General features: G+C 40.4%; 1 protein-coding gene across 22 annotated transcripts in view; it reads left to right on the top strand.

Annotated features, from left to right (window-relative positions):
* RHOT1 (ras homolog family member T1) overlaps positions 1-11714 on the top strand; it is a 56667-nt gene that overhangs the window by 876 nt on the left and 44077 nt on the right. For 3 of the 22 annotated variants that reach the window (XM_070562596.1, XM_070562592.1, XM_070562593.1), the window contains exon 1: positions 433-753. The exons of 16 other annotated variants lie outside the window; for them this stretch is intronic. In XM_070562596.1, coding sequence (XP_070418697.1) covers positions 729-753 — 25 coding nt within the window. In that variant the 5' untranslated portion in view covers positions 433-728. Of the gene's footprint in view, positions 1-420; positions 754-7785; positions 10382-11714 lie in introns of those variants that run through there. 3 more of the 22 variants (XM_070562600.1, XM_070562586.1, XM_070562588.1) reach the window with 2 other exon arrangements.

Here is an 11714-nt window from a genome sequence, read left to right as displayed (position 1 = left end):
GTTATGCAAGTTACACAAGTGCTTAGTGAGTGGATAATTATCTGGGGAGGGTCCTTTAGTTGAGAGAAGTATTGTTACCCAAAGGCTTAATTCCTTCTCCTCTTTTTAAGCATTATTTGTTCCATAGCTACTTAGTAATTGATTTATAAATAACAGCAGGCACGCATGAGTTCCAAACAGACACACCCACGAGACCCCCTGAAGAATCTTAGATTTCACCTTTTGAAAATACCGTAAAGGAGAAATGCCTTCTGTTCGCTGACTTGGGGACAGCACAGCAGGGACGTCTTGATATCATGTGCAAGTTACATGACTCAATTGGTAGGACTAAAATAAGAAGAAAGTGGGCTGGCGAGGACTGTGTTGTTTGTTTTAAAGAACGTTAGTTAATACTCTACCATTGCTGTTTTGAAGCATTCTATTCTAAACCCCATTGCATTCTAGAATAGCCCTCCAGGTCACCGTAATGCACTCCCAAGGAAGAAAGCTAACACTTTTTTACCCTCTTCTGTAGTGTTCTTTGATGTTTATTGACATCTCTGTTCACCTGCTGTTTGGAGAAATCTTTTTGAATCAGAATTTAAAAGTCAGCTTAGCCAGACCAGTTTACTTTTTGGTTTGCAGTTGTGAATTTTAGTGTTTATTTATAACGTTATCTTAATCTGTGTTTTGGATGGACTTCCTTGACAAAGTTTAGAAAGGTGTTATTTAACATATGATTCACACTGATGCATTTGGAGCAAGGTAGAGAAAGTGAGTAGATGTTCTGCTTAAAAAACTGAAAAAAACAAAAAAAGTCCTGAACAGTGTCATAAAATAGTTTTATAGGATAATCTTTAATACTAACTTTTTAAAAGCAAAAATCCCATATTTTGGTTTTAGTTTTGAATATAGGAAGCAATTACGTGTAATCATTAGTCTGTAAAACATCTAAATAGAAATACTGTACATATGTAAGATATATTGTCAGCCTTGGGACATTTAAGTTAAAAGCTTAACAGTGTTACTTATTTAGAAGTACATAAAAGGAATAAAAATTTGTTAGAAAAATTACAAGCCATGTTCTGCAGAAATGAAAGGGAATAAGAGAGTTGATAAAAGTGTATATACAAGAGGGTTTTTTCCCTACCCTGAGCTAACAGCTGTTGCCAATCTTCCTCTTTTTTTCCTCCCCAAAGCCGTGGTGCATGGTTGTATACCCTAGTTGTAAGTCATGCTAGTTCTTCTATGTGAGCCAACACCACAGTATGGCAACTGACAGACAGGTGGTGTGGTTCTGTGACCAGCAAGCAAACCGAGGCCGGCAAATCAGTGAGCCCCAAACTTTAACCACTAGGCCATCAGGGCTGGCTCAAGAGTTTTTTGATCATAGGGAGAAACTTGACACAAGAGAAAGCCTTACTTTTTGAGGAAGACATTTTTCTTAAAAAGGGTGATACCAAAAGCTTTAGGCCAGCTGCCACACATGTATGTATTTTTTTTCACGTTTAAGAATATTAGAGTTATACTTATTTGAGACATGTTATTTTAATTACTTATGTTAAAGGCTGGTATTTTGGAGGGAAATGGTTTTTTTGTTTGTTTTTTTTTGGTGAGGAAGATAGGCCCTGAGCTAACATCTGTTCTCAATCTTCCTCTTTTTGCTTGAGGAAGATTGTCACTGAGCTAACACCTGTGCCAGTCTTCCTCTGTTTTGTATATGGGACGCCACCACATCATAGCTTGATGAGCAGTGTGTACGTTCCCACCTGGGATCTGAACCCACGAATCCTGGGCTCCCAAAGTGGAGCACGTGAACTTAACCACTACGCCACCTGGCCAGCCCCTGGAGGGAAATGTTTGAAGCATTAACTTTTTGAGATTTCATGTAAATATTTCACAGCTGTCAGCCTAGCTGTGGCACTTTAAATGCTAGATAAACGTAGGTGTGACCAAGGCTATTTTAATACTGGTCCGATACACAGATTTATCGGGAAAACCACTTTTTTAGAAAAAAGTAGTAGTAATTCAGTTGTAGTTTTAAGATGGTTAACTAAGGGGAATGGGAAAAGCAAAGAAAAAGGAGCATCATCTCTGGTATTGTTGTAAAGTCTGCTCCTTCTCTGTCACTTTAGTATATTTTATTGCTCTTAGTGTCTGTCCCTGAACACACAGCAGCAGTTTCATTCACTGAAGCTCTGAAATAGTTGTGAATGGTTTCAACATTCTGCTGGCTAAACCTATGCTGTACTCGGGGGGTGAAATGGATCTTTACTTGGCCCGTCCAGAATCTGGGTTCTGATCCATCTAGGCTTTAATGCTAATTCCTTAATGTCCATTTAGTGCTTCGATCAGAGAAGCTAGGCTGTCTATAAATTTTAACGTATTTCTTTGAGCAGAAAGCCACAGTGCTTTAAATATCATCTGCACCTTGTCTTAATTATTGAACATGTTGAATACCATTCAGGCGAAATCAAAAGTCAATTACCATTCTTTAAACAAAACAAAATTTTAAAAATGCAACCACACAAAACTTAGTTCTTCAGGTTATAATTTTTCGTGGTCTGATTCGTTGGCCAGAATTTGTGTTTAATTAGATTTGCATTAGTATGCTTAACAGATGTCCTTGTTACAATACAATTAGCACAAGCCTTATTACCCTTTTGTCTGAATGAATCTTACAGCTACATTAAAAGTACACGAAATAGTTTTAGTTTTAATGAAGTCTTGTTTTTAAATTACGTTGAGATATATTTGTCTTCTGCTGGTCAAATTAATTAATTAAGTGGAACTGTTATCCCCTTTTTAAATGGATCTGGTAGTTTTTACCTGATTTGTCTAACTCTGATTAGTTTATCATCGAAACTTCTGCCAAACTAGTTCAAGCCTCCATTGGCTCTGGCCTGGGGTTTTGTAATATCTCCTTAACTGGTCTCCCTGCTTCTAATTTTGTCCATTCTCCGTGTCTCAGGCAGAGTCATCTTTAAAAAATATCTCAGATCCTGTTACCCATTTTTAAAATTCTCTAATGATTTCTTCTTTCTCTTAGAATAGAGTCCAAACTTTTTAACATGGGCATACAAAGCCCTTCACAATCTGGCCCTTCCTTGTACTGCTCTCTCCTTCACTGCTTTCTCTACAAGAAGGCCCTGACCCGGGCGGTATCGCACTCACCTGCGTATTTGTTCACTTGATTTTTTGATACTTGGGCTAGAAAGTAAGCTCCGTGAGGGCAGCTGGTTTGTCTTGTTGATTGCTGCATGCCCAGAGCCTAGAATAGGCCTGGCACAAAGTAGGCACTCAGATAGTTGAAAGTACGAGTGAGTTCAAGCTAGTTCCATTTATTTAGACTTTCCTTGTTTTCCAAACCACTTCTTTCAGTCCTAAAATTGTAATCATTCTCCTTTCTTAAATCCAGTCTGCTGTCGTTACTGTTAGGATTTGAAGGGGCAGCATCCATTCGGTCTCTTGTTCTGTGTCCTCAGCTTTGCTTTGTCTGGGAGATTCCTGTGTTCTGGCAATAAAGTAGACCAATGACTTATAATGGCAATGCCAAGTCTGTTTCATGTCTTGGCTGCCAGAAATTATAATCTTTGCCAAGAGAAGTCAGCTTCTCCTTGAAACACCAGAGGTCATTGTAGAGGTTTGAAGGGACTGGGGAAAGATTCTTCAGGTATAAACTAGGCATAAGAGTCAAAAAGACTTCAGGAATAAACTAGGATTTATTTTAGAAAAAAACTTTCTACAGTCCTTTTAAAGCCATGCTGGTCTCCCTTCTGGTCTTCGTAGAAGGATGTTTGAAGATTAAACTGCTCCGGTTTGTTATATGGTGTGTAGTACCTGGGTGATAGTTTATGGCCAAGAGTGTTCTAGCATTCTCGGCTTTCGAGAGTCTGTTCTGCATCGTCCTCACATATGTATCGAGGCCAGTTCTCCGCTGTTGTTTTTGTTCCTCTTCCACTACTGTTGATCTGGTTTGAAGGAGAGGGATAGACTATAGCGTTTGTCCTTCTGCAGTCCGCATTGTCCACATGTGGTCAGTGCAATTTTCCTTTGGAACAATGCTCAGCTATTTTCCCAGTTAAAAATATGAAGTTTTCCAGTTGAAAATATAACTCATTAGTCACCCTCCTTCTCCCTGTGTTTTCTAATTACAATAACTTAAGAAGAGCCAACAAAGCTTTTTAATAAAGAAGCAGATACAAATAAGGAGTAAGTCTCTTTGCCACTTGAAGTATGGGGTGTTTGTTATCAAGAAAAATAGCCAGTATGGCTGGTAGGGTGGTGATTGGAACCAGAGAATATTATTTCCACTTCATGAATATTAGGAATTTGCTGTCATTTAGAACTAGCTGTTCAAAAGATGTGGTGCAAAGACAAAGACGTTTTCGCCTTGTTAGTCTAGATAATTTGTCCTATAGTGAATTATGTTTCCCATGGATGACCTACTTAGAAGCATGGAGTCTCAGGCAGAACTGTGGCATGTTGTATTGGACTGAATCAGAAGGCCTTCTGTCCTTGGGGATAATTGTGGCTGTGCTTTTTGTTTTTATAGATCACTTCAATATTTCTCAGGCAAAATAGAGGAAATAGAGACCCTCAGATGGCTGGCCAGCAAAGGATAATTTTTTGTCTTCCATATTAAAATTTATATTAAATATATTTATATTAAAACATATACAATATTTTATTAAACTCGTTTATATTATAAAATATCTCTTATATATTTGTATTAAATATAAAATTTAATTGGTACAATAATTAGAGAAGAGCTTGAGATTTTGTTCCTTTCTGGAAATAATTCTTATTTTCCGAAGCAGTTAAAAATGTATAGTGTTTATACTCATGTCTGCCATTGTTAAGGGACCTTTTTGATTGTAGGCTTGTTTAAATAATTTTTTAAATTTCATATGCTAAAATGTTTCCCATATCTTTAAGGGACTCATTTATTTCTCAATTAAAATTAGCTCAGAAGTGGCCTATTTTAATTTTAAACCTGCTGCTTCATTATTTGATAGTCTTATTCAAGGTTAGGCAGGTAGACCTTGAGGGAAGCAAAAAGCCCTGGTTTAGATTCACTGAAGCGTTTCTTAACGGAATCACGTCCGTGTAATCCTTGTTAGTTAAGTAGCTTCATCTCACTGCTCTTCCAAAGGGAAACCCAAAATGATACTAGTGGAAAAGTGCTCGTTTTCTCCCAAGTTCACTGTAATCTGTCTCTTTCGCTCTAATTTTGAACTTTTTTTTAAAAAGGAAATTGCTCTTGGATTTTTACGTGGAAGAGATTCATGGTCTTTGCTTTTTTTTTTGGTGAGGAAGATTCTCCCTGAGCTAACATCTGTGCAAATCTCCCTCTATTTTGTATGTAGGATGCCTCCACAGTATGTTTGGTGAGTGGAGTAGGTCTGTGCCTCGGATCTGAACCGGCCAACCTGGGCCGGGAAAGTGAAGCACGTGGAACTTTAACCACTCAGGCATGGGGCCAGCTCTTGTTCTTTCCTTTTTTTTTTTAATTTCTTTTTTTTTAAGTTTTATTTTTCCTTTTTCTCCCCAAAGCCCTCCAGTACATAGTTGTATATTTTTAGTTGTGGTTCCTTCTAGTTGTGGCATGTGGGATGCCGCCTCAGCATGGCCTGATGAGCGGTGCCGTGTCCGCACCCACGATCCGAACCGGCGAAACCCTGGGCCGCCAAACTGGAGTGCATGAACTTAACCACTTGGCCACGGGCCTGGCCCCTGTTCTTTGCTTTTTAAATGGCTTTTTATTTTTATGACTTCAGAAACTAGATGGAATTACATAGTTTTATCATAGTGAGTGCTAAACTGCCTCAGATTCTTTAACAGATGAGGCAGGATATGAATGAATAAATAAATAAAAATATCACACTCTAAAAGGTAGTATTGATATAAACAACTTAAATTGAATTATTCCCACTCTTTGGTACCTCTGTCTTGTGTATCTATATGATCAAGCCTAAGTAAAGCTCTGGAATCATTATAGTCTTTACAACGCCTCCTCTCCTGCCAAGGTGTTTCCTTTCCTGTCTCTGAAGCCTGCCCTGTTGGAGTAGACCTGGTGGCGGGTTTGTCCTTTGGCAGGAGCCTGCTGCAGCACAGGCAGCCAGAACTGCCCCAACGAGCTGAGCTTGTGAAGAAATCTGAATTTCCTCAGAATGTTGGTCTTTCTCTTCTGAAAATATCCCTGGGGATATAGGGTCTCCATGGGAAAAGCAGGAAGGGGCAATGGCCAGGAAGAGTGTTCTAATGAGTTTTAAGACGAGAGATGAGGGGCAGGCCCAGAGGCACAGCTGTTAAGTTTGCATGTTCTGCTTTGGTGGCCCTGGGTTCACCGGTTTGGATCCCGGGTGCAGACCTATGCACTGCTTGGCAAGCCATGCTGTGGCAGGCATCCCACATAAAAAGTAGAGGAGGATGGGCAGGGATGTTAGCTCAGGGCCAGTCTTCCTCAGCAAAAAGGGGAGGATTGGCGACAGATGTTAGCTCAGGTCTAATCTTCCTCAAAAAAAAAAAAAAAAGAGAGATGAGGAATAATGGGTGAATTGTAAGGGTTTTGGTGAGGGAGGGGACTTTAAAGGTAACACAGGATACCTGTTGAAGGCCTGAGTTTTGCTATGATTAAGGAGCAACAAATCCTTAACTTTCTTGGAAACTGGTAGGCCTTTTAAAGTTGGTGATTGACTTAATTTTGATCATTTTGTTTAATATTTTGAGCTGTGGATTAAAAGTTAGGTCTGAGTTTCTTCTGAAACTAGTGAGGGCCTTGGAATGGTGGGATACAGGAAGATTTTAAAAAGGTATTTCTCAACAGGGGATTATGTTCTGAACAGGGAAGAATGAAGGTCTTAAGGGCTTTAAGGTTGGCGGATTTCTCGAGGACTACGCAAGAGTGAGACTTGTTTTCCTTTGGGTTGCCAGGGAGCATCTGGGTTACTGAGTATCTGAGTTATCTTTCCCATTTCTCACATAGTAGGTCAAGGATAAGGAATGTAGAGATGTGTAAGGTATCCAGGAGAGTTCTTCAGAAATGGAAGTTTCTGGAAACATCTGTGCTCGTGGTAGTTGTGGGATTTTGGAGACACTAGGGAAAAAGCAGACATCTCTACTGGGGCCAGAAAGGCCCAGAAGTTCAAAGGTCACAGGAATTGTACAGGCATCGGATCTTCTAAAAGGTTTGTTGCTTTAGGTACTTGGGAGTTACACTGCTTACTAAGATAAATTACGTAAGTACAGGGTCTGATGGGCTTGATCAGACTTCACAGCAGGGACGTTCTTCTGTCTAGTGATCCACAGAGAGCTCTGCTGTGTGTTACTTGTCGTAAATCAGACATCACCACTCTTTGCAAGGAACCTTGCTAGGGCCTTCTCCCAAATGTATTCTTGCTCTGCAGCATCAGTTGCCAAGAGTGAAAAATAGACAGGAGGTCCAAGTTCTGGGTTTCCCGATGCTCTAATAAGAGGACAGTGGCTTGGCTCGTTTTAAGATAACTGTTTTGCCTCCGTTGTGCATAATCATTTGGAATTAGGATGGGCTGCTGTGGCCGTTGAGATGAATACTACCTTGAGCTAGCTGAGGGTTTGGGGTTGCTGGGACCCTAAGCAAGGCCATGATGAAGGAATTATTTAAGGAAAAGAGTTACGAAATGCTGAATATAAGTTAGCAAGTTCTAGAAATTCCTGGACTCCACATTGGCCTGGTGAGTTCCACTTTGTTCTTATAGATAGATGAATGTTCTTGCCAAATCACTTTCCCATACACAATTAATACAGGCAATAGATACAGTCTGAGGATCTGTCTGCCATTTCGAGGGTAGTGTAGGGTACGTTACCTAATGTAATATGCACTTTTTCATCTGTTACTGGCCTCTTTTTTAGGTGTGCTACATGATCGTTTAGATTAATCATAAACTATAAACATTAATAGCATGTAGTCCAATTTTTTTTTTTAGCTGATGAGAAAATTGAGGCCCAGAGAGAGTCAATGACAACTCAGGGTCATACTGTTGATGGCAAAGCTGGTTCCCAAGTCCAAATTTTTGGGTCCGTTCCAGTGCTCACTTAACTCCTTTCATTCAAACTCACCATCAGCATCATCACAACTACCATTTGTGTGTTTAATGTGTGCCAGGTATTGTCCTCAGCATTAGACATCTGTGGTTGTAATTAATCCCCTTACCAATTCTGTGAAACCGTTCACTATATTTTAAAGATGAGCAAACTGAGACTTGCTGACTTGCTTGAGGAAACATAGCTAGTGAGTGCTAGAGCTAAGATGTCAGTCCAATTGTGTCTGATTCCAAAACCTGTATTCTTTTTTTGGTGAAATATTTATATAAAAGGTATAAGAATAATGTAACAAATACCCGTCACCCAGCTTAAGTAGTAAAACATTACCAATCAGTTGAAGCCCCTTCCCCATTGCATTTCCCTCAGAAGTAACCAGCCACTTTGCTGAATTTCAAATCTGTGCTCTTAGGCACTAAGCTGTACAGCTCCATTTATTAAGTGCATTTGCTGGGGGCTAGAGATTCAACAGTGAACACAAAAGACACATTCCCTGCCCATGTGGAGTTTTCTGTGGGTGATAGTGAGATACTTGTTCCTTAGTCTTTCTGGAGATGCTCTGTAGCTGGTGGTAAATGTCAGGTTTTCACCAAGCAGGTCCGGGAAGTCCTTCAGGAGACCACTGGTGGTATGCTGGCAGGTTGCCTAGATATGACACAGGCACAATACTGTCTTAAGAACCTACATGTCTTAACTGATTGTTCATTTTTTCCTCCTAGAGACCAAAGTATAGGCTGCTTTTATGAGCTTTTTGGTTTCCTACTATGTTTAGAGACTTCTGGGAGAAGTACATATTCCCTTCTCTTCCTGCCGTTTCCTCTTCCCCTTCCCTTTTGTTAATAGAGTGATTGAACATAGCATTTGATCCATACTCTTACAGCAATTTTATCTATCTTGTTTAATACGTTTTCCATATTATCCCCACAGAGTATCTAAGACTAAACTTTGTATCAGGTAAATATTTATCAAGTGAACTGATAGTAGGAGTCTGCACAAGGAAGATAGATCCCATTTAGAAGCAGAAGTTAATTCTCTGTGTGTTTTTCCCGTTTGGTCCGGGGGGGGGCAGGTGTGCCAGAGTGAAACTCACACTCTTGGATAGAAGGTCTATTACAGTGTTTCTCAGTTTTTTGAGCTATCACTTCTTTTTATAAACACTTAACTCCTGGCCCTCTGCATTCTGACAGTATTCTGACAGTAGGTGTCCTACAGTTCACTTCAATTTTGACACTAACTACCCTAAGCTAGCATCAGATCCCACAAGATAAAAGGCAAGCACCCCAACAAGATTACGCGTACTTTAGACACCAGCTGCAAGTGGGGTCCCCACACCACCCACACTTCTTCCTGTCTGACTACAAATTTGGGGCTTCCCACAACCCCCTTTGGTTCGATCATTCACCAGCATGATTCACAGAACTCAGGAAAGAGCTGTACTTATGATTACACAAATGAACAGCCAGATGAAGAGGTACCTGGGGCAAGGTCTGAAAGGGTCCCAAGAGCAGGAGCTTTTGTTACCGTGGAGTCAGGGTGCACCACCCTCCTGGTACATCGATATGTTCAACCAGGAAACTCCCCTGAGCTTTGCTGTCCTGAGTTTTTATGTGGGGCTTCATTACGTAGGCATGATTGATTGACTTATTGGCCATGTGATGGAACTCAGTTTCTAGCACACGCACCTCCCTCCTTGGAGGTTTTGGGATGGGGCTGGAAGTTCTGACCTTCTGATCATATGGTTGGCTTTTCTGGTGACCAGCTCCCATCCTGAAGCTATGTAGGTCCTCCCCTCCGTCTGAGTCACCTCATTAGGATAAACCCAAGTATGTTGAAAGAGACGATAACAATAGACACTCCTATCACTGGAGATTCCAAGGGATTTTGAAGCTCTGTGCCAGGAACTGGGGACAAAGACTACGTGTATTCTTTATTATATCACACCCTCCTTTAATACTGATATTTCAACATTATTTTTTGATTGCCTCAGCAGTTACCTACTATTCACAGCTCTTCAGTTGCGCTTTTTTTTTTCTTTTGAGGAAGATTAGCCCTGAGCTAACATCTGCCGCCAATCCTCCTCTTTTTGCTGAGGAAGACTGGCCCTGAGCGAACATCTGTGCCCATCTTCCTCTACTTTATATGTGAGACGCCTACCAGCATAGCTTGCCGAGTGGTGCTGTGTCCGCACCCAGGATCTGAACCGGCGAACCCTGGGCCACCGAAGCCGACCGTGTGCGTGTAACTGCTGCACCACCAGGCCGGCCCCTTCCTTGGCTCTTAAGAAAAGCTGTGAATGAGAGAGTTCCAAAAGCTCCAGGAGGTGGGACTAATTTCCCAAATGGCTGTAGCAGTGCTGTTGTGCTTGGGCAAGGTGAAGTCAAGTCAGATATTTCAGTCTGGGGTTGATGTGCTAGAGGTCCTTCTCCTGTTCATATAAAATTAGAAAATTCAGTCAATTATCCAAGGGTTTTCAAATATTTGGTTACTGGGTTAAGGTAGACTCATGGGTGTTAAGTATGTACCTTATATTCATAACAGCTTGATCTAAGTTCTGTGGCACAGGAGTAGTTTAAAGGAGGAAGGGGAGGGCTATAGTAGCTCTGAGATGTCTTTAGGGAGGAGGTAGAATTTGAGCCGTCCTTGAGAGATGGTTAATATTTGGAAAAGTAGAGGGGAGAGGACATGGTAGTTTAGATGAAGAAAACTATGTGAGGGGCAGGATTCATCATGGCTCATTTGTGTTTATACAGAGCAGGATGGCCTCATTTCAGCAAATTTTGTTTGTGGGGAATAGTGGGAAATGAGCAAAGATCCATGAGCTGGGGTTAAATAGTGCATGATTTTCGTAGGCCATAGTATAGTTTGGCCTTGATCTGGTAGGTAATTGAGAGTGAAGGAAGGCTTTGATTGGGTGAGTTGGAAAATGAAACCAATGTGTAAGAAAGATGGACTGGCCTTTGTGTTGTTGATAGATTAATAAGAGGAGAGACTGGGGAGGGGCTAGGAAGTTGGGAACTGGGAGATGTTTCATTCAGTAAAAGCACTATGATTGGGGAAAAGTGGGAAGAGAAGAAGGAATGAAGATTAAAAATTTCAAAAGAAAATTTGACAGAACTTGAATGCTAAGTACAGAGAAAGGGTGCATCAAAGAGGGCTACAGTTTTGAATTTTTGCTTTTTATCCCAATGTGTAGAAAGAGTGTTCCTTATTGGTGAAAATTTCATAAATCCATTGGCACATAATCTCCGTGAACGTAAAAGTAGGGAAGATCTAGTGCCTTGATCACTGGTATCTCCAGCACCTGGAACAGTGCCTGGCATAAAGAAGTGCTTGTTGAAGGCATGAAAGAATGCATTTAACATGTCAGCCTTTAGGTGAATTTCAGTTGCCATCTGTAAATTTAGAACATGCCAATTTTTACTACGAAAAAAATGAGTTTTGAAATAATACTGTTAACCTTTTCTAGTAGCAAAAATTATACATGTTTATTGTAGAAAATTGGGAAAATGTGGAAAAGCACAAAGAAGTAAGTTACAGTTACATTTACTTCAGAGATAACCACTGTTGGTGTATATATCTTTCCACAGTTTTTTTTCTATGCAAATACATATTTATTTATAAAATGGGATCATATTGTACATGCTGATTTATAC

This window comes from Equus przewalskii, chromosome 10, assembly GCF_037783145.1.
Source record: "Equus przewalskii isolate Varuska chromosome 10, EquPr2, whole genome shotgun sequence".
Taxonomy (NCBI): Eukaryota; Metazoa; Chordata; class Mammalia; order Perissodactyla; family Equidae; genus Equus; species Equus przewalskii.
This window is presented reverse-complemented; position numbering and strand designations above follow the sequence as displayed.